Source organism: Amblyomma maculatum, chromosome 3, assembly GCF_055883805.1.
Source record: "Amblyomma maculatum isolate TAMU_Amacu chromosome 3, ASM5588380v1, whole genome shotgun sequence".
NCBI classification, from domain to species: Eukaryota; Metazoa; Arthropoda; class Arachnida; order Ixodida; family Ixodidae; genus Amblyomma; species Amblyomma maculatum.
Window position 1 is genome coordinate 97,338,123 of NC_139346.1, and position 24,175 is coordinate 97,362,297.

The 24,175-nt window shown below is 42.9% G+C and overlaps 1 protein-coding gene across 2 annotated transcripts in view; it reads left to right on the forward strand.

Moving 5' to 3' along the window:
• LOC146195389 (uncharacterized) overlaps positions 1–24,175 on the forward strand; it is a 41,638-nt gene that overhangs the window by 13,499 nt on the left and 3,964 nt on the right. The window contains exons 3-4 of one of the 2 annotated variants that reach the window (XM_084596227.1): positions 9,888–9,951; positions 10,436–10,590. In XM_084596227.1, coding sequence (XP_084452353.1) covers positions 9,888–9,951; positions 10,436–10,590 — 219 coding nt within the window. Of the gene's footprint in view, positions 1–9,887; positions 9,952–10,435; positions 10,684–24,175 lie in introns of those variants that run through there. The other variant, XM_084596226.1, reaches the window with a different exon arrangement.

A 24,175-nucleotide genomic window follows, 5' to 3' on the forward strand; every position in this document is an offset into this window, starting at 1 on the left:
TCACAAGTTCATCTCCATAAGAATGCTCATCGTCGTCACATTTGCCGCCGGGGAAAATAACCGCCATCCTGGTTAGTTACGGTGTAGGCGTGTTGGCGGGGTAATAATCGCTCATGGCGCTGGGCGTGATCAGTTTCACATCCAGCCTACGAAGATGAGGAGATGGCTTTAAAAGTTCTATCATGTAATTAATAGGCGAGGTGCCTTCCACGCCTCGGTTGGGGTCTTGACATGAAACTTAGGTGTTTCGAGGAGAGACCAGGAGTACTGGGTGAAATCCAAAGCCGCACAAGACTTCCCAAAGAAAATTGTGGAGTCATTTTATGTCTGTCCTAATGAAGTTCTGGGTGCACCGGGTGTCAAATTTGGGGGAGTTGGGGATTAGGCTATACTCTTCTGCGTGTCGGGCAGCTTGCGAAACAGGAGCATTCTCAAATGAGTCAAGTTCGTAAGGGAGAACGGTGTCGAGTCCAGAAGGAGATGGCCGTAAATAACGCATAACAAATAGAAGCCGGTAGTAGACCACTTTTCTGTTTTATAAATATACATGACATACGCAAACATGAGATCCCAATTCGAGTGGTTGAATAAGACGTAAAGAGCACATGATCAATAGTTCGACTAAATTGTCTGTGAGGCGATTAGTCGGCGAATGATACCGGGTGCTGTTTCGATGAATAATGTTGCAGTTGCTAAGCCAAACGCAGCATTCCGCATTGTCGTCTCATAGCACTACCTCCTCAACAACCGCTGCGTGCCGCTTCCACGCGCGTTTTGCACCTTTCCTGTAAACATGGCAGACATCAACGAATCGGAGGATAAAGTAGTGACTGCGTATGAAGTTCGCTCACTGACAGCTTAAATAAATTCGGGGAAGACGACTCAGCGGTCAGTGGCCCAACAGGCAAGTCGCACCGACTGCAACATACGGTGCCGAAGGCAAAAGGGGCAAAAAAGAACGGGCGAGGTTATAAAGTAAGGACTAATTAAGAAAGATGCCTTTAAATTCTTTAGATAGTGGACGTGTGAAAGAAAAAGGGAAGCAAGGAAACAGGGCCACATTGCTTTTGTGCACTGAAGAAATATGCTGAGCGGAGGAAAGAAGTCTATCCACTTTTCCTTGTGAGGAGTGCCGGTGGACCGGATGGAGGGGGAAAAACGTGGTATTATAAATCAAAACAAAGAGAAATAAACACGAAAATGACGCAGCGACAGGGAGCAATTACAATAACCGCAGAACCAATTAACTCTTTCGTTACCATGCCCATTCAAATCGGTCACCGGCGATGGATGATTTAAATCGGCGATTTCAGCATGTTGGAATAGTTTCTCGTGCACCTAGCGCCACCCAATGGTTACTCTGGCACTGCACTTGTAGAATCTGTTTAAATTTTCCCGCTGTGGTGACGTTCAGATTTTTTACGGACCTTTTTGAAAACTAATGTGCATGTGTTTTTGCGAAAGAGGGCATGGTGGCCGCACTTGAAAAAAAAAAGAAAAAAGAACCTGCCATTTGTGGTAGTGCAGCATTAACATCAAATTTTTGTGGTCAAAAGTCTTCTCGCAAGTCAAATATCAAATCATATTGTCGGCTTTGTTATGTGACTGTGTTGAGTGGAGATAATTACCCAAAAATGACGTCAGCTATTCACTAGTGAGCTTTGACTCTGAGTCCAGGTGGCCTTAGTCAACAAAAACGCATTCCTGAAGGTCTGCCGTATGTCCAACATGTATACCGGGCCTTTACAAGCCAGTTTGCAGCAATTATGATTTGGTGCCTCACGAAATACAGGAACTACTTCATCGTATGGCACAAGAAATGAGGCTGTTTCCACTTGTAGTTTTCTTTATGTAGCTGAAGGACGGCGCTGTACAGATAGCTCATTGTTTTACTCAGTGTTCGTGGGTAACTGCTCTTCAAAATGTATATTCTAAATTTCCTTTATTAATAATGCGCCTGTAGCTATCATACCTTTTCTATCTTACTTCTTTTCTATCTTGCTTTATAAACTCGCCACAAAAATAGCACCTTTCTGATTTTTTGTGTGTTCCCTAATAAATATTTGATTTGAAACTTATATTTTTGGAAAATGCATTCAATTATGTGCAATTTTGTGTGCTGCAACATGCGCTGCAGTATTATTTATACTGGCAAAAATATACTATCTTCCGAGACCTATAAAAAAGGGCCATTTTCTCACGGTAGCGAAAGAGTTAAACTAACGCGGCAAATAACTCATTCTGTAAAAACGTAATGGAAAAGACACTCCAGGATTCCCAAGGAATCAACTGCACCACGCGGTTCCTATAGCCATTTCGTATTTAGACCTTCCTGAACAAACAAAAAAGAGCGCGCATGAGCCATGTGAAATATGCTCCTTATAACGTCCCATAGGTTAGCATTATGCCACCCCTGCAACAGCACAGCGAATATATGAGCATTTAAAAGGCCCTCATCGCCACCAAGTTTCAGTTATTCTGACCTGGGATAGTTGCAAAGAGTAAATATTTCAACAACGTAAGTAGAACCGAGGTATGCGCTATCAACGTCGGTAATGCGAACGCAAAAGCTTTGCAGTGATGACATCTGGCGGACTGAGACGTATCAGTTACTACGCCTAAGGTTACTCACGAACATTGCGATATCCACAAGTTTCAATTTTTTTCGGGTGAACTGTGAAACATATATAGTTTGAAAGGTTTCATGAAGCTTTTCCAACAGCAGTTACTTGATTTTTCAAAACAGTGCAATAATGAGAAAGCTGAAACTATTGAGCCATTGCTTAGCTGAGATAATCACTCTCGTTCAAGCACCCCGTTCTCCGTTTTGCGTCATTTCCTTCAATACCGTATATGTCTCTGTCACCTTCCTGCTAGTTGCACTGCACACACGTACTGCTATTGTTTGTGCGCTCGCTTCCGTATTACGATCACTTCCGAGCCTTGCCCAACACCTGCAAATACTTGTAAAGTGATATGACAGTGCTTTGGAAGCCCGTGCGGCCAGCGGGGGTCTTAAAAAATGAGGCACAGTTGGGGTTAGCTAACCAGCACCATCTGCGTGAATGCATCGAAATATTGACGGTCTATCAATATTTCAGATTTTCCGACCTTATTTGTCGTGGACCACCAAAATTTTGAGTGTAGGCCTAGTCAGTTATGACTCCTCCCATGGACCGTCGAGTAATGTCACCAGCCAACTACCGCCTGCCGGAGGCATACTTGTGAGGAGCACCGTGATATATGGTGTTCAAGTTGGCAGGAACGAATTAAATATAAATCCTCGCTTTGTAACCAAGTCACACAAATGTTCCTGCATGGTGTAGGAATAGTACCTCTGACTGAAAGTTGGTAGCACAGGTTTGCAGCTTCAGCCGGCTCGGTTACCAGATGGTGACGCAGAGCTTTAAAACCTGGATAGACATAGTGAACGAGTGCGCTTGCATATAAAAACTGGGAACAGCGCAAAACCAGGAAGGAGAGGGGAGTGGACAACAGAAGCACTGTGTTGTTCGTTCCTCTCTTCGTCCTTTTTCAAATTATGTTAAACAAACTAGCCCGCAACAGCACGCTCGTGAGCTTTTGGGAGTTTTTGGGGGGAGGGGGGTCCGCCTCGCTACGTGTCTGATTAAGATGGTAGTAAAATTTTGAAGGAGCCTAAATAATCGTCAAATACTCTTTTTTGGTTAAGAAAAATGGATTCCGCCTTCATAGCAAGGAGCAGGGCAAAACGGAGAACCCGAATTCAGCGCCAGCACTATCGATGACAGTTTCGTGATGCGAAAGCAAATCGTAATCTAAAATAGCAGAATGAGAGAAAGAAGGCCGCACGACGAAGTCGATTAGGTACAGTAAGTCCTGGATCCTAACTAGAGCGGTGCATGCTGCTAACGCGTGATCGGCTCAGCTGGCGCCTGGCCACCGTGAGTCTGGAAACTGGCAACGTGACGTTTTTTCAAACAGCTACAAACTTTTCGCTCAGCGGTGTCGATTAGAGTCATCAGAGAAGCACCCTCAGCAAAAACATCATAAAGGTAAGCAGGTGATGGATAAGGTTTGCGAAATTGTGAAGCGCAGTTCTTGCTCCAGGAACTTCAACACTAGTTTTCATCTTGAGAAGACATAAGGTGAAGGTGCATAGGGGAGATAAGCAGCATTGCGGCGATGAGGACCGGCGGCTGGAGAGGACTGAATGATAAGGGGAGAAAAGACGACTGAACAGTCTGTCGATAGGCATGAAATACAGAGGCATTTGAGGATGGTACCTTAAAGTTTGCGCAGGTGGTGCTGACGCTTGAAGATGGCGAAGGCAGCAATGGTCAATATATTCAGGCAGGCCGCAAATGTAGCATATGAGGCGCATGTTACGTGTGCGCCTGGATTGCTTGCTCTTTTAGCCGTTTCGCAGAAGATATGCCGATGATAACATAGGTACAAACATGCAGGATAGACAGGAGGTGGGGTTTGATAGGACGTCGGTGTAAGTTCGAGGACCTGCGCAAGGTCTTGCGGCGACGTCGATGTAACGCACGGACGTACCTCAGTAACCAGCTCTTATTGCGTGTCGGAGAGCTCGAGCTACTTAAGGCAACGCCTCTTGAGGGCAATGCCAGAGAGAGTTGACAAGCTACCTCTTCACGTACGAAGTCTTATTTGCTGCAGCATAGAGGTGTTGTCGGCTGCAAGCTTCAATCCCGCGAGAGATTCAACTTGCACTTCGTGCTGCTGAGCAAATACCCGCTGCTTGCGCACCTCTTCAAAGTTCTGGCAGAAATGAACGCTTCGATATCGATGTGCACGTCGCGAGCTAATTGCACTTGAAAAGCATCACCTGCTATACCTTTCCAGTTAATCTATTTTTTCGGCATCATACATTGGAGCTTTCGTATCAGTGAACGACATCTATAGAGCTCATAAAGCTTTCTCCGACCTGCTGCTACCATTCACGCAAGCGATGCTGGGCACAAAGTTTCTTTGCACTCGAGCGACCAAAAATTTCCGAGCTTCGTATTGAAGGTGGCGCAATACCATAAATCAGTAACATCGCTTAGGTAAAAATATCCTTGTGCAGATTCGTCTCGTCGTCCCATCTGTGGTAGACGCCGACCCGTTGCATGATAGGAGCCAGGGTACAACCCCAGGCTCACGCTCGCGGTAGTACCCTGAGTTCATGATAATGGTCTTCTTTGGGATTCCCTGGAACGTTATGAACTCTGGAATGGATGGTTTCACTAGCTAAGCATGACTTTGAAAAGTGATATAAGAACCAATGATACCCCGCAAACTTATTGAAAGAATATTATCGCGCATCACTTTAAGGCTGTAACGTCAGATTCGCTGTTCAATACTGCTTTGCCAAAGATCAAAGTGAGCGTGCTGATTAGACAGTACGTAATATTAGGATCCTATAGGCCACGTGTACATTGACATGTTAGGCTAAATTTTTTTATTTTTTTAACATAAAATAAAAAAAACAATTCAACGCTTCCTGGTTTATCTTTTTTACGTATGTGTTTACTCATTGAGTCCTACTTTTTCATTATTGTCTCAAATCTTATTACCTTCCTTGACCTCATGTTAGACTGAACCGATTAAGACATTTGTTAGTATTCACGAGTTAAAAAAAGATTAACTTCACAATGAACTGTAACATCAAGGAAACATACGTTCAGCTTTTACTGGTTAAGATAAATCAGCTTTAAATGGTCTCCTTACGAGTCGCCTCGACGTATATTAATTCATTTTACAACTCGCCTAGCAACGAATCGCTTACTATGTGCTTCTGGTTCTGCACGTAATCATAGGAATGCAGTGATAAGCCACATTATGATGTGAAAGACCACTTGCGAGAGATATCAATCACTTCTTTAACCAAACCGTTCGCGCATTCAGTTCGAGATCCAAGCGTCCCGATGTGATACATACCCAAAATACAAGCTACCAGCATTGGCATCTTGTTCGAATATTTATCATATGGTCTCCTAACGGCTGACAATCTTTAGAGCAATGGAGGTATGCGCACAGGCGAGGGATGAAAAAAAGGACAGACACTAAGGCGTTTTCTATCAATCGAAGTTTACATAGAAGCCGCATATCGTTTTATGCTATCGCTGCGTCAAGAGGTCAAGCCCTCCTGACGCAACACGAAGCCGTTATGAGTCAAAATTATTAATAAACGCGACTTCTTTGCCATGGAAGTATACAGTATTGCTACTAACGCATTCCTTACTAACTGGATCAGTTAGCTATTCTAGCCCAGAATTTGCCAACCAATCACTGCCCGGTGATGTTAGCTTCCAACTAGACCCTGTGTTCTCCTCATTTCGTCCATGCAATTTGCTTTTTTTTTCAATAACAGGACTGACAATCACGCAGCACATGATTTTGGAGAATGGTGCATTAGACGTGCCGATTAAACGCATGCCAAAGCAAACGTTCGATGCAAAATTGTGATTGTGGCAGAAGAATCTTTATGGGGGCTCAAAAACAATTACTCGGTATTATTTGCAAACATTCTAAAAATGTCTGATGGGTGAGTGTCGCTACGACCGTAAGTGATATTGTATACATCATCATCATCACCCTGACTACACCCACTCCAGGGCGAAGGCCTCCCCCATATTTTTCTACTGAACCCGGTTCTGTGCTAGCTGCATCCGCTTGACCCCTGCGAACTTCTTAATCTCATCCGCCCACCTAACTTTCTGCCACCCCCTGCTATGCTTTCCTTCCCCTAGAATCCAGTGTGTTACCCTAAGCGACCATCGCTTATCCTCTCTTCGCACCACATGTCCTGCCCATGTCCATTTCTTCTTCTTAATTTCCACTAGAATGTCGGTAATTTGAGTTATTTCTCTGACCCACTCTGCACGCTTCCTATCTCTTAATGTTACCCCTACCATTTTTCATTCCATAGCCCTCTGGGTTGTCCTCAACTTAAGTAGAACTCTCTTGGTTAGCCTTTACGTTTAAGCCACATAGGTGAGTACATGTAAGATGCAAGTGTTGTATACTTTCCTCTTGAGCGGCACCGGTAAGCTGCTAGTCATAATTTGCGAGTGCTTGCCAAATGCGCTCCATCCCAACCTTATTGTTCTTGTTATTTCATTTTCATGGTCCAGATCTGCAGTTACTACATGTCCTAAGTAAACATATTCGCCTACTACTTCCAGTACTTCGCTACCTAATGTAAACTGCTGCTCCTTCCCGAGGATGTTGAACATTACCTTAGTCTTCTGGATATTGATCTTCAAGCATACCTTTCTACTTTTCCTGTCTAGGTCATCAATCATTATTTTCAGTGCATCCCACGAGTTGCTTAGCAAGGCAATATCATCAGCAAATCGCAGATTACTTGAGGTATTCTCCCTCTACCCTTATCCCAACTGCTCACATTCCAAGTCTCTGAATACTTCCACTAAGCAAGCTGTGAATAGTACTGGGGAGATTGTGTCTCCTTGCCTAACACCTTTCTTTATGGGAATTTTGTTACTTTCTTTGTGCAGAACTCTGGTTGCTGTGCTGCCACTATATATATCTTTCAGCCCTTTCACGTACGGCTCGTCTGCCCCCCGAGTTCGTAATTCCTGCATCACCGCCGAGGTTTCAACTGAGTCAAATGCTTTTTCGTAATCAATGAACTCTATGTATAGGGGTTACCGGTATCCTCTTTAACTATCCTACCGCCTACTTCTACCGCACACTCAGCAATTATCGGCAATGCGAAAAGTAAAGACGCAGTATACTGTATTATTTGGCGACTTTAATGCCATGGTAGGGAAAAAGCAGCCAGGAGACCAGGCAGTAGGTGACTATGGCATTGGTTCTAGGATCGCTCAAGAGGAAAGTATACAACAGTTGCATCTTGCCTGTACTCACCTATAGGGCTGAAACGAGGAGGCTAACCAAGAGAGTTTTACTTAAGTTGAGGACAACCCAGAGGGCTATGGAACGAAAAATGGTAGGGGTAACATTAAGAGATAGAAAGCGTGCAGAGTGGGACAGAGAAATAACTCAAGTTAACGACATTCTAGTGGAAATTAAGAAGAAGAAATGGATATGGGCAGGAATTGTAGTGCGAAGAGAGGATAACCGATGGTCGCTGAGGGTAACAAACTGGATTCCAGGGGAAGGAAAGCGTAGCAGGGGGCGGCAGAACGTTAGGTGGGTGGATGAGATTAAGAAGTTCGCAGGGGTCAAGTGGATGCAGCAAGCACAGAATCGGGTTAAGTGGAGAAATATGGGAGAGGCCTTCGCCCTGCAGTGGGTATAATCAGGCTGATGATGATGATGATGATGATGATGATGATGATGATGATGATGATGCTGATGATGATGATGATGATGATGAGGGCTGGTTATATCCCGAGTATATTTCTATCACCTGATTGATGGTATGGATATGATCGATAGTAGAGTACCGTTTCCGAAAACCTGCTTCCTCCGTTGCTTGATTGCAGTCTAAGGTTGTCCTGATTCTATTAGCGATTACCTTAGCAAATATCTTATACGTAACAGACAGTAAGCTGATCGGTCTGTAACTTTTAGTGTCCTTAGAGTCCCCTTCCTTATGAATGAGGATGATGTTTGCATTCTTCCATGGTTCCGGTACCGTCGATGACACCAGGCACTGCGTATGGTGGCCAGTTTTTCTAGCATGATATCTCCCCCGTCCTTCAGCAAATCTGTAGTTATCTGATCCTCTCCAGCTTATTTCCCCCTTGTCATAGTTTCTAGCGCTTTTTTGACCTCGTCCTTCATAACTGGTGGAACGTCTGACTGTATTTCCCTACCACCAATCTCATTACGGTCCTGACTACTCTGGGTACTGTAGAGATATGTATAGAACTCCTCGGCTACTTTGACTATCTTGTTCATATTCGTGATGACGTTGCCCGCCTTGTCCCTTATCGCATACACCTCGTTTGTGCCTATGCCCAATTTCTTGTTTACCGCTTTAAGGTTTCCCTCGTTTTTTACAGCATGCTCAATTTTTTCCATGTTATACGTCCTTATATCGGCCATCTTGCGCTTATTGCTTAGCATTGATATCTCGGCGAATTCTATCTGTTCTGTTGGATTCGAAGCTTTCAAAGTCTGGCGTTTCCTAATCAAATCTTTCATCTCCTTAGACAGCTTACCGGTATCCTCTTTAACTATCCTACCGCCTACTTCTACCGCACACTCAGCAATGATCGGCAATGCGAAAAGTAAAGACGCAGTATACCGTATTATTTGGCGACTTTAATGCCAAGGTAGGGAAAAAGCAGCCAGGAGACCAGGCAGTAGGTGACTATGGCATTGGTTCTAGGAATAGCAGGGGGGGGGGGGGGGGGGGCGTTACTAGTTGAGATTGCAGAGCGCAATAACTTACGAATCATGAATACATTCCTCAGCAAACAGAAGAACCGCAAATGGACGTGGAAAAGTGCTAACGGGGAGACTAAAAATGAAATCGACTTCATAATGTGTTCAACATCCGCCATTTTGCAAGATGTAGAGGTAATCGGGAAAGTGCGATGCAGTGACTACAGGATGGTGAGGTCCCGAGTTAGCCTAAATCTGAAGAAGGAACGCAACAGATTAGTAAGAAAGAAACCCATCAACTAATTAGCAGTGAGGGGGAGGGCAGAAGCGTTCACGATCTCCCTACAGAATAGCTATTCAGCTGTAACCGAGGATGGCGACATTACCCTAGAAGCAATGAACAATAAATAATTTCAGAGATATTGTATGCATGAATGCGGAAATATTCTTGGCAAAGTATTGGTCAGAACAACTGGTAATATATAGGAATTATTTTGAGCAGTTCTTTTGACAATCTGGGGTTGGTACGGAAGTAACATGCGCGTTTATGGCAAGAACAGTGCTGGTTCTTTTCATTTCAGACAAGCGAAAATATGTTTATAAGGAAAGCCTTCATCTTGGTGCTGTTTTCTGGCATTGTTTGTGGTAAGTACATATAATATTAGGTAAATATAACAACACGAATCTACAGACTGGCAGTTTTTTCTAATTTTTAAAATCTGTCTCAGTGTCAAAAGCTGTGCTTCGTGTCCACTTCGTTTTAGTTCTTGGGTGTCATTTCATCAAGTTTCTGTTTTATCAGGTGACCTCTTTACATCCGCATGTGTTCACTCTTTTCAGAAGAAAGCGTTCCAAAAGAGCGCTTAGCACAAGTATTAGGCTTGTACTAAATTACTATAGAATAAAAAACGTAAACATTATGACAATTATCCCACCTGGCTTACGAATAGAAAACAAACATATACGTGGTGCCAAGCATGCACTATAAGCATGAGAAAAAATATATGTTTACAGGACACTCCATACTTGTCAAAACTTCAGAGCAGTACACCCTCTCCTGTACATTTAGACTATTTTACTAGTTACTGTGTAGCTTGCTTAAATATTTGCATATTTTTGCTCTTTCCAGCAGAAAGGATGAACACTACTTCAAACTCCTATTCACTGAGTTCGCAAGAGAAACCGACTGAAAATGAATGGATTTTAAAGATCATTAGCACATACCGTCTCGCAATTCCCCCATGGCTTTTTCCCACTGAGAGGATGAGCGAACCGCAGCGCAAGGTAACGGTTGATGAATTGTCGGCGAATAAACATTACCTTTACTAAGCGTTTACAGCTACATTCATTATCAGTGGTTCAAGGTAGTCGATATTTTGTTTTTCTATCATGCATTGAAGCACATTCGAATACAATTTTCGTTCCTTTGCCTCCCACAACCGCGAGAAAATTAATTTACCTTTTTTCGCCTACACTGCCATTATTCATGGCCTCGACTGGCTTCTCGAAGAGTACTGAGCCGGACACAATGGCGATGCGTGGAAGGACACACCGATGCCTCATATTAACACAGACGGATAGAGAAATGAAACGTTTACATTTATACAAGAGTTGAAAATATGAGCGCAGATAGAGGCGACTTCTCATCAAAGATTACACGATATCACTAGTGTAACTACGCCCCCGAAGTACACCACCCCGAGGCCAGCGAGTCATGAAACTTACTATCATAAGAGACTTACGCTGATAAAAAATAGGCGGTACTTGGCATCATCAAGACAAAGCCTTTCTTGGCTCATGATGAAAATCACGCGTACGCGCGGTTTATTTGCAAGATTCCGGCGCGAGATATCAGGTGATGTTTTTCCTGGACTGGCGTTCCTGCTTCTCCATGGTAACGTAGAAGGTGCGATGACAAGCGGCGCCGTACCGCCAGTCCCACACTTTGGGAGTCACTGCAAAGAACGCGTACCTGGAACGCCACATGACAGATTCTACAGTGTACCGTCTAATAACACACTTGCAGGAGCAGCGTAACAAGCGCATGTCAAGAATAGAAATTTGCACTGTGCGGCACGAGCCCTGGCCTTGCTAGCAAAAGCTATAGAAGAGGTGTTCTCGCATTCCTCCAGTGAAAATTCTGTAATTATCCCGAAAGTTTTGTTTTATGTTTTATATCAATTAATAGTTCATATATATCTGCTCTTATTCGAGAAGAGACCTCAATCATTTAAAATCAACGTGCCCTCCTTCTAACCATATCAGGCAGCACCTAGCCCCAGCTCATGTCTGCACATATTGCGGAATAAAGGGCTATAATACACATTAAAATGTGATAGCTGAGACCGGTTTTCATTTGCACATATATAGCGTATTTGACGATAGAAAGAGACTGAAAACAGTGTTTCATATTGTCTTCTTTGTGCCGTCAAATGCGGCGCGATTCTAAATGTAAAGGATAACGTTTTTTCAGTTAGGTTCAGTCCTGAAGACAGTGTTTCTTCAAACCACGACTGGTGAGCTAGGAAGAAAATTATGTGAGATACTTTAATTAACTGTGTTGCAGGGGATAGCGTTACGCTCTAATCCTACAAGAAAACGTTCTAGTAAGACAACCAGTGCACGCTGTTAGTTCAGTCTAGGCTGTAGACAACTAAAGAACCAAATAGCATTGTGTAATGCAACTGAGCTGTAGACGAGCCGTATTTGAAATATATAGATATATATATATATTAGCTGCACATAACCATAATTCTGCGTAAATAAAGTAACAAAACTCTTGTAAAAAAATGTGTTAGGCAAGAAGACACGATCTCCCCAGTATTTTCATAGCTTGCTTACAGGAAGCACTCAACGACTTGGATTGGTAACAGGTAGGAATAGGGATAGACCGAGAATACCTCAATAATTTGTGTTTCACTGATGACATTGTCTTGCTGAGTAACTCAGGGGAAGAACTGCAAAAAAAATGTTTTTAGACTTTGATTTGAAAAGCAGAAAGGTTTGCTTGAAAATCAATATGCGGAAGACTAAGGTAGTATTCAACAGCATCGAGAAGGTACAGCAGTTAACATAAGGTAGCGAATCACTGGTAGAAGACGAATAAGTATTTCGGGCAGGTAGCAACCGCAGATACGGACAATGAAAGGGAAATACCAAGGAGAATAAGATTGCGATGGAGCGCATTTTGCAAGCACTCGCAGATTATGAGAAGCAGCTTACCGCTATCGCTCGAGAGGAAAGTATACAACATTTTCATCCTACTTATACTCGCCTATGGAGGTGAAACCTGGTTGCTAACGAGAAGGGTCGTACTTACGTCGAGGGCAACGGAGAGGGCTGTGGAATGAAAGATAGTAGGGTAGCGTTCAGTTCACTTCATTCGTTCAGTTGTGTCCGACTCTTCGTGACGCTATGGACCATGTCACGCCACGCTTTCCGGCCTCTCACTATCTTCCTAACATCACATAACTTCATTTGCTGCGCCTCGAGGATGCCATCTAACCATCCCGTTCGCTGCCTACCCCTTCTACGGCGACCCTCAACCTTTCCCAACATGAAATCTTTCTCCAGCGACTCCTCTCTGCTCATCAGGTGACCAAAGTAGCTCAGCTTTAGAATTTGACCCTACAATGAGCAGTCAGGGTGTATGGCCGACAATATCGACTGATTTGATCCTCTGGCAGTCCAAGGAACTCTCAAGAGTCTCCGCCAGCACCACAATTCAAACGCATCAATTTTTCGGCGGTCAGCCTTCTTCACAGTCCAACTCTCGCATCCATACATCACAACTGGAAAGACCATAGCACGAGTTATACGGATCTTGGTTGGCAGACTAATGTCTCTGCGCTTTACTAGGCGGTCAAGGCTAATCATGGCTCTCTTTCCCTGAAGCAGGCGTCTCCTAATATTATGGCTGCAGTCTCCTTCCGGGGTAATCTTGGAGCCCAAGAAGAGAAAACCTTTCACAGATTCCACTTCTTGTCTCTTGATTCTCCAGGACTTGATAGGGCAAGACGCCATGATCTTTGTCTTTTTAATGTTCACTTTAAGCCCAAACTTCTCACTCTCGTCTTGTACGCGCATCAGATGTCTCTTGAGTTCCACTTCACTTTCTGCCATTAAAGTCCCAAGTGGCAAGCCTATGGTCGGCCCGCACTCGGCCCTTGCCAATATGGCCGACTGAAACTCACCGGGCCGACCTAGGCCACCTACCTCAGCCCGAGGTCGGGGATTGACAATGGCCTAAGAACGGCCGATCATCAGCAATCGACCTCGGGCCGACGAGTGCGGCCGACTTGGCCAGCCTATTGCCGCGCTAGGGTCATGCATGGGCCATGGCTTGCCGACTTGACCAGCCTACTGCCGCGCTAGAATCATGAATGGGCCATGGCTTACCCACACATGGCCCAACCACTTCGGCGGTACTCGCTGGCCGGTGGTTTATCCACCGTCGGCAGTGGACCTCGGGCCAACGAGTATGGCCGACTTGGCCAGCCTACTGCCGCGCTAGGGTCATGCATATGGGCCATGGCTTACCCACACATGGCCCAACCACTTCGGCGGTACACAATGCCCGGTGGTTTATCCATGTATAATTAGTGGTGTACTCATCCATGGCCTATGGTGTACCCATTAAAACGTCCGCAGTTCAATTGTGCATGCAAAATTAGCTCTGCGACAGTATTTTGAGATGCGCATCTTCTCCTCCAAGCGGGCTCTAACTTTGTGGCATCAGTAATGGTGTTCTCCGGGCAGGTGAAAAGCAACCCATACGTATGTAGCTCAAAAAAGCCTGAGCATCGTCAAATGTAGGTTTAAACAGCACTTTTTATTGGTTTTTCTTAAATATTCAAAACATGCTCAAAGCCCTGCTAATAAAAAAATGGCACTTACAGCTAAGTTTGTGAGGCTTCACATCAATTTATTCTGGCTTTCAGCTTCTAGACTGAGTTGAAGATGTCACGTTTTCCTGCTCGTTGTGCCCGCCGTCCTATTACTTCACTGTCACGAGCCGTCGCTTGATTGCTGCCGCGGTCTTCCTGGAGAGGACGTCACTCAGGTACACGCTGCCTCTCCTCAGGCATCCTAGAAAATATACGAAAGAAAATATCAGCCTTCATTCTGTATTCATATGAGTTTCCTAGCCTGTTAAAATGATAAAAGGCTGTCACTCAAGCAATTATAAGGACCTTCAGTGGTATCAGTAGTGATGTAGTCATCCGACGATATCTGAAGTCATTTGAAATATGAGGTGCATCATTTTTACACATATACTGCTTGTCCAAGCAAATTTGATCCAAGGGATAAAAAAGACATTTCCGAGGCAGGGGAAGGAAACCAGATACATATTGCTGGAAGCTACCTTGAGCGCCACAGAAAAGGTTTTGTTTGGAATCCTTAATTGGCATTATTTACCTAAATTACTGAATAATGACTTACACAATAGATGGTGTTGCTACTTTGAAGAGTACCGGCACAAACCACGTTTCCTTATTAGCGATAAAGAACCATGACGTCTGCATTTCGTTCCCCAGATACAATAGGAAACCCCGAAAATACAAAAATCAGATTGGCGGACAATACAATTCAGGCCTTGGCTTGGCTCGACAGCCCTGTGTAGCGTTAGACCTATAAGTTGCCTATGGTTTCTTTGTCCGCGCCAGCCCGACCGTTCAACAAGACCGTATTTGTACTTTACAGCTGAAAAATAATGTTCCACTCATTTGTATCCTTACCGCTTTTAGTCATTATCCGCACTGCAAAGTTCAGCGCGCGCAGTGTAACTCGCGCCTTCATGTGCGCCAAAGGGCTGACGCGAGGCAACCATCACCAGCATATCACCCTTACTCATGCATGGGACCAGCCATCATAGCGGCAGGTTGTTTCGTCCGCTCCAAATCATGTTGAGAGCAGCACAATTGAGGTGTGCGAATGGGCTGGTAACGGTTTCGGTATCTACATAACCGGTATCTACATAACACTGCAAATAGAAAAAAAGGTACACATGAGGTTTCTAACCGCAAATATCGAAACAGAGGTTTCCGAACGTGCTCACCGACTCTGTAAGTCGTATTTATTGTCTAAAGTGAATATTTATTACTTGGAGCGAATAACCTCACTTCCCTACGCACAAAATAAAACTTTACTGTGCTGTCCTAAGAGGCTGCCGGCAATGCGTCATCGGTTTCCATCGCCTGTTTCTGATGGTTTATTTCTAACCCTTGGCTCAAGCTATCAAGCACAGCAGGTGTAATGTAACTTGAATAAAACCTGCATGAGATCATAAATATAGGTATATTTGTAAGCTTTACAGATTTCACTTACAAATATTACGAGAATCGCGTCACTGCGGTCTTTCTTTAAAATTGACACCAATATTCGTGGCTAAAATAAAGTACTCAACGTATTAATTCAGCTTCGCAAGTGCAGCTGTAACAGAAAGTGAGGGCTGGCGACACCGAAGGTGTGCCTAGCTTTCAAATTTTCTTAGATGGCCCAACCGTTCGAAATATGTAATTTTAAAAATAAGCCCTTGATAGTGGCTTTCTCACAGCGTATATGGGTGCCTTATAAGAAACATAATAGAGGTCCCATGACCATCTTTCGTTTCAAATGAAATTTTTATATGTGGTGGGCAAATATCTAGACACAAAGGAATTAACCTTGGTTTTGCAAGATACGGCGTAGTTTCTTCGAAAACAAAAAAAAAATATTACGGTATATCTTTAGAGGTAGAAAACGCTGCTTTTGCCATTTCAAAATGTTGCAAATTTGGATACCATGATTTTGTCATCTACTATTTTTTACTCACTAAATATATGCAGGTTTTACATTTAAAAACAGTATTAGGAACCCGTTTTGTTTTTGCAGTTGAGTTATTAAAAAATCGCAAACTTTGGTTCAGGAGCGATGCGCTGTAAAAATATGCATTTTTAGCCTTGTATATTGGCATGTGATGCATTAGGTCGGTTGCACTAAATATGTTTCCACTTCCTAACGCATGTTCTTAATTCCAGGCAATATTTGGAGCTCCAGACCGCTAGGTGTGTTCTACACAACGCATCATAATTGCCCAAAATTCGAAAACAGCAGTAAAGGGTAAATTTGCTGCGATAAAAAAAAAGATCTTCGATCTTCAAATACCTCTCAAGAATCTTCAGTACCTCAACAATATCGCGGGCTAAAAAGTGTTGCGTTATATTGTTTAAAAATATAACATTAAATATTAAACCAAGTGCTTGTCCTGATAATGGCCAAATTCAGCCTGCATTCTTGCAAGATCCAATACTATCTTGGCACCGAAACTATTTCTCTGCATTATCTAGGTTCCATTCTTTATTTCTGGAAAAACTTGAAGCTCTAGGTTTGTTGTTTTCTACATATAATATGTAAATTGGCCAAAATAAAAAAAAATGGTAGTAAGGAAAACTGATTAGGACTGAAGAAAATGCCGCAACATCGATTTTTATCGAAATCTCTGGAAACAATGCAAAGTACTTTGTTAATATGAGTCAGTAAATAGATTGAATTCTGCAAAATGTAAAATTAGAAATATAAAACTGCCTGTTTTTAATCTATAGATTTGCTTATATGACTCCCCCTTATAGAGTAGGCATCAAAACTTCAATTTAGTATTTGCTGAATTTAGTTACATTTTACTGTAAGTGAAATTTAAAGCCTTGTCAGCGCTAATAAAGCCTTTTTCTGCTTGTCAGCAAGGACATAATCTAGCTTAAAATGGTATTAATTCGCTATTTCTGTCAATTTCATGGCAGAACGCAAGTGAAGGCTGCACTTTTTCTCTGTCTTTCGATCTTTTTTTATTTCTAGGTGCAGTAGTATTCAATCTAGTCTATTAATATATTATTCCACTTCTCAGCTTTGACCATAACTAACAATACTATATTTTGGAGATGGTTTTTAAATGTGTAATTTTTTATAATGCAATCATAAGCAAATTGCTTTCCAGCGTTACAGAGAACACACATAGCAGCTTAGATCTCCAGATTCTGCCTTAAATTAACAATATACCCTGCGTAATAAAGACAGAATATTTTAGTACAAACAACGTAACGCATCACGCCAGTATGTAAGGTTGAAAATAAACATTTTTGTAGCGCATTTCGCTTGAAGCAGTTCGCAATATTTTACTAAATCAACTGCATCAATGAAACAAGCTTTCAATACTTCTTATACAAATAAATGTTATGTTGATGTGGTGAGTAAAAAACAATGGATGACAAAATTTTAGTGCGCAAGCAGCAGGCTTCCAAACGTGCAACATTTTGAAATGACAAAAACGGGGTTTTGCAGCTTAAGTGATAGGCGTTTTTTTTTTCTGAGAAAACTACGCCGCATCTTGCAAACCTAAGGGTCTTTCCTTTGTGTCGAGAGATTAGCCCACGACATAGGGAAATTTAATTAAAAAACAAAATGGTCATGACTCCACGATTACTATTCCTGTCCAAAGACATCCATATTTGTTTTCATTTCGTCTCTTCAAACAGGCTGGTTTAGGCAATGCGGTGAATAAAAATATCATCATATATATTAAAGATTTCCGCGCTACACGTTGTACCTAAAGCTACCTATATTGTCACAACTGTCATTCGTTATTTGTAGCTGAAACAACATCACAAAAGGAATTCGATTGCAATTGTTCACGAGTTAAATAGTCGTACGGGATGACAGACGTGTACTCTGTAGAATACAATTTAAGAAAGAGCAGTCACAAACTATAGGCAAATAAGGCTATGATACGGAGCATATGTATTACTCCGGTTAACAGTAAAAAAGCCGACTTTTACCATATTAATATATTCGACAAACTATTGCATGTTCACATAGGAACACAAATAATGAACTCATTCACGCATCTAATATCTATGGGCATTAGATGCGTGGATGACTTCGCTTTATTCCAATTCGTGCGTTACTGAAAATAATTGAACGAGGAATAATTTAATGTCTACACAATTTTCAGCGAGTATACCACAAAATATACTAAGGTGCTTCATATATAGTCACATCACCTAGCAAGTGAAGTGGGATAACAGAACTAATCAGACACTCACCCTAAATCAGCATTTCGCTTTTGCGTCATCTTTGTAAGTTTTTAGGCAGGCTTTTCCACTGACAAAATGTGATTCACTGGAGAAGGTAATGGCAACCCACTCCAGTATTTCTTGCCAAGAAAACCCTATGGCCAGTCACAATACCATTATCGATATGGCGCCGGAAAATGAGCCCCCCAGGTTGGAAGGCGTCCCACATGTTACTGGGGATGAACAAAGGGCGATTCCTAGTAGATAGTGAGAGACCGGAAAGCGTGGCGTGACATGGTCCATAGGGTCACGAAGAGTCGGACACGACTGAACGCCTGAACTGAACTGAACTTTTCCACTGATTATCCTCTTCTATATACCCTTGCCACCCACAGGACACAGATCTTCTGGGGGTACCGAACTGTTGGTTTTCGCACCAGTGATACAACTTAATCGAACCATTTCTACGTAGAAAACACTCTCGATGCGCACCTAAAAAAATGAAAGCATGTATGTTTAGGCGAAATCATTCACCCTTGATAAAATAATATGATTTAAACAATAAAATCAAATGATCACACTCGAAGCAACAAGAAAGTGATGGAGAGATAGGAATTGAAGCAATGAAAGGCGGTTGCTTACGGCAAAAAGCCAATAGCAAGAGGTCCACCGTCTATAAGAATAGGCAATAAAAATAAGGCACATTTAAAGGTGCATGCAGCAGTTACAGTGATGCAGTGCTACCTTTTGTTAGGCAGGCTTTTCCGCTGATTATCCTCTTCTTTATTCCCCTTCCAACCACAGGACACAGATCTTCTGGGGGTGCCAAACTGTCGGTTTTCGCACCAGTGACACAACTCAATCGATCCATTTCTACGTAGAAAACATTCCGATGCACATCTAAAAAAATGAAAGCATGTATGTGTAGGCTAAATCATTCACACATGATAAAACAATATTATTTGAACAATAAAATCAAATGATCACACCCGGAGCAACAATAAAGTGATGGAGAGATAGAATTTGAAGCAATGAAAGGCGGTTGCTTACTGAACAAAGTCAATAGCAAGAGGTCCTGCGTCTATAAGAATAGGCAATAAAATTATGGCACATTTAAAGGTGCATGCAGCAGTTATAGTGATGCAGTGCTACCTTTTTTGTTTCACTGCAGCGGTTGGTATAAATACTGCAGAAATTGCTAGGCATCTCAGGTAACCCCATTGAAAACCTCATCCAAGGTTGCTGCGGCGTGTTATTTGCAGCTGTTAACGGTAAGACAGGCTATCCTATGAGTGCATGTTCATTTCCTCCTTTTTGTACCTTGAATGAAAGCGACTGAACAGTGGGTGTTGTAAGAGATGCAGCGTCCCTAGGAATAGGGAACAAAATTAAGTTTTGGTTCTAATAAACAAAGGTACAAAAAGGAGCAAATATGCTTGCAATAATAGCATGATGACCTACCTTTTCATCAACAGCTGTAAACAACCTGTCACTACTAGTCGGTTCTTTGGATAGGGTTGTCAATGCCAGAGCTTAAAGCTAAGAGCAATATGAGTAATATTTATAGCTTTCACGGCCGTAAAGAATTAGCACAATACTCCATTACTGTAACTATTCAACCGTCCATTTATACATATTGTTCATTAAAGAACCATGCACATGTTATTAAGTTGCTCTTTTCTACTCCCAAATGATTTCCTATACAATTAGAATACGTGGGTCGCTGCTTCGGTTTAAAATTTTTGTACGATGGCTATGACGTGCACTTCATGCATACAGTACGTGAGGCACAAAGAGTTATAATTGCCGAACAGGCGGACCTGACGTCCTGTCCCATTTAAAGAGCGCGCCGTGATCGAGCGCTTCGCGAGCTATATATCTCGGACGATATGGTCGCCTCATACCGGCCGTCAATTTTTTATACAATCTGTCCCACATGCACGTTGTTTACTTTCCAGTGACAGGGGCGCAGTGCACACACGGCTGATGCGCCTTTTTGCTTGTTTTGTTATTTTCCTCAGCCTTCGAAGCGCATCTGCGAAACCGCTCTCCTATTGTCGCCGCTTCCTGACAGCGCGCCCTCACCTGAAGGTGCGTTCTCAGAAGGGGGGCGTCGATTAAGAAAATTTTGAAAAGGGGCTCACTTGCGCTGTTTACGGCTTTCAATTCCTCAATATGATATTAACCATTATAAAAGTGGAGGTTCATTATGACTTAATTATAGCCTAATCATCAAGCGGCATCACGCACGTGTCTGCCCCACTGTAAAATTCGCTTGCACAGACGGCACGAACAGTTTTCAAAACTTCGTCTGTACATCTGAAAACAAAAAACTGCCCTTAACTCTTAACAAAATCCAAAAACTTTGTGAACATGGCTTTCCACCGATCGCATCTGGCGCAGCAGTTTCTCATGCGGCAGAGGCTGTCGCCCGCGCTGGTGAAGCGGGCTTCCCGACAGTGGTCGCATCTCATTAACTTCACCCCGTGTTATTGGCGTCCGGTTGCGGTGCGAAAAACAAGCGGATAGAATAGTGAAGCTCTAGTGCCGATGCGTTGAACTGCTACAAGGAAGTATTTTTTATTAGTTTGGGGTAGCTTCACCATAATATATGTATCGAAGTCTGTCGGTCTGAAGACGCAAAAACGAGCTCTCACTGCACTTAAAACGAACGTCTAGGGTGAGCACACACCCACGCTCATGGCCGCTCCGGTCATCTCAACATCTCAACGTTACTGTCCTCATTTCCGTCGACATCTTTTCCCTACTGTTGGACATATTTTTAGAACCTGAAATCCAATCCTGCTTGCATTTTATTCGCTTAGTGGCCAAGAAGTCAGACCTACAGCAATTGCAAATTCCTGTTTAAGGGTCTTATTGGACTGGTCGTAACTACTAGTGCACCAATATTGTGCAATGTGTTTTTATTGACATTGCAAATTGATGTAGAGAAGAATACGTGAACAAAGTTTAAAAAGATATCATAAACGGTTTTTTTTATTCTCCTCGGAAATTTTCATTGTAATAATGGTGAAGGTGATTGCGAAAAACGTCTGTGGGCTGCCCTATGCCACAGCGCATCAGCAACTCTACGCATACAAAGCTGAATCCGATTCATTCATTGCTGTGTCTGTCACAGCTAGTTTGCAACGTCGAGACAAAAAATGACAGAGAATGATGAGAACGAAGTGGCGCGCTCGTTTGTGGAAGAATAAAAAAAAAAGAAGAAGTGCGTCGAACTCATTGCCTGGCTCCTTGGATGAATACAAGTACCTTCGCTCTTGTATTCAGAACTCGAGCGTAACCACTGAGCCATCACGCCTTATACGCTTCAGATTCGGATATCAATTTTGTAGACATTTTGCGGAATCCTTGTGGATTGTGGGCGAATGTTCTACTTATCATGGGTCCCGAAAGCGATAGCGCGCATGCATAGGCGGAATTTCTCACCTTTCTTCCTAAGGCTCAATAGGCCTCACTCTGGAAGCGACGGACAAACTGAGCATATTCATTAAAAACAGTTGAGCAGAGGCAATTTACGAGACTTTTGTGGCCACAGGCCGACAAAAACGACCTTCCTTTTGAGACGTGTGTTAGCGAGGTAAGCACACCTGCGAGAAAAAGTGGAGAGGCCACGCGCTTTGAAAAGTATGCACGTCCGCCTTTTCTGACGGTGAAGCGGTTATTTCTGTTTAAGATACTCTCCTAAATGTACTTGCCATCTTGCCCAAACAATTTTGTCTGGCGCATTGTTTTGTATAAAATAAAAAAAAGCAATCGTAGCGGTTTGCTCGAAGCTGTACGTGTTGGTTCAATGCTGGGAACTAAAGCTGGAACGTGAAACCGAAGGAGGTTCTTGCCTCTATCAGCCTCTCTCGCCTCCCTGCTGTTCACCGGTAGTCTGTGCAGAGCGTGCGCAAGCCAACAGCGCATGTGAGACGCGCCAGCACGATCGGTGGGAAACAGGCGGAGGAAGAGGGTGGATGTTTACTTGTGGGCGCGTTGAGGCCAAATTACAGGCACCGAGGAGCGCGTTTCATCGTACAGGGCGCGCCGCTTTCAAGCTCGCACGATGTCGAGAATCGCCGAACCTTTCGCTTTAGCCGTAGTCCCTTTATGTTCTCTCTCTGAGTGCGCTTTTTTTTCGTTTTTTTTTCTTCTAGATATATAATCTCGCTATTACTGCCTGTAATATATAGATATTGATGCTTATTCGCTTATTTAGTCGAGTTTGTATTTTTCCTCCTTTTCGCGTTTCAGGGTTTGAACTGTTGTCATATTACTTTTATGGATTCCGTTACGCGTGTTTTTACGTTGCGTTTCTTCGTGACAGCAAATAAATACATATTGTAGCGCCCGAACAAGAAGCGCGATCGCTTTGACAAAGACGGCGACGCTGCTGCCGTGACTCGCACGCGTGCGCTGTTCCCCTGCTGTTGTGCTGCACTGTGCAGTTGCCCCGACTTCGAACTATTCCTTGCTGTGTCTGTCACAGCTAGTTTGCAATGCCAAGACAAAACGTTACTGGATGATGATGAGAATGATGAAGACGAAGTGGCGCGCTCGTTTGCGTAAGATTAAGAAAAAAGTGCGTCGAACGGGGGGCCCTCATTGCCTAGCTCCTTGGCTGTCTCTCATTGTATTTATCTTTATTCCTCTTTTGTAAATATATTTCTCCCTGTTACAATAATATTGTCACGTCTCGGTAGAACGCCAAGGAGGGCCTAGCGATAGATGGTTTGGATGGTCGACCAGAGCGAGTCTTGCGTTCAAGCTTCTTTCTCTTCCAGGCTCGCGCTTGTCGTTTCATATGTCATCTTTTGCTTCGCCTTCTATGTATCATTTGCCCCCCTCCTCAGGAAGCATCGTCTCGATGAGGTCCGGGGCGATTCACAAATGCCGTAGAATCTTCAGATCTGCATGGTGCGCTACGCCTTGCACCAGGGCCTTATTGAAGTGGCCGTAATTACTTGCGCAACAAAATTATGTAAGGTGTTTTAATGATTTCGAAAGCTGGGGTATAGTGGAAAATACGTAGTAAAAGTTTAAACAATGTTTAAACTATTTTTACTTTCCTAAGAAATGTTCAATGTTCGCTGTTTTCTTTAAATTAGCGCGATCGTATCTGTGTATTGAAAAGTTACATAAATATAAGCTTTAGCTCTTTAATGCATAACTATGCTGAGAACATAGCGTGGATATTTTGCTGCTCTGCCATAAACCTTTTTTGAAATAATTAGGTCTGGAAAGTAGAAAATTTCGATTCCTCGGCCAATTGCGTGAAAATTTATAAAAACATCTACACCACCTTGAAAAGCGAAAAATAACTGAATACAAATAAAAATATGCATATATTTAGTCCGATAATTTTCAATTAACTGTAACATATTTTGCGTAATTCAAAACCAAACTTGTCCAAAAGAGCAGAGAAGATAAGCACGAAACTCCGCCTCTTCATTAATAATTTCGTGTGGCCGGAAAAATGTTTTGGCAGCAAAACCAATTGCAGGTCTCTTCTTTCTATTTATCTGACAATGTTATATAAAGTTTGGAAATTAATATGAAAGGTCGACCGACAATCTTTTTTTTTCTTACGTGGAAACATTCTACTATTTTTTTCTTCCTTTTCCACCGCCTAGCGCGGTTAGAATGATCGGACTCACTAATTTGTTATTTATTGCCGATATATATGTGGCGCGCCATATAAATGTACCGGGGCTTGTCATGCTCGCAGTCTGAGCGAAACACTGCCATTTCTTTCTTTTTTTTTACCACCGTGTGAATGCTGAAAACTAAAATGGCAAACTCGAGTCTTCCGGCTT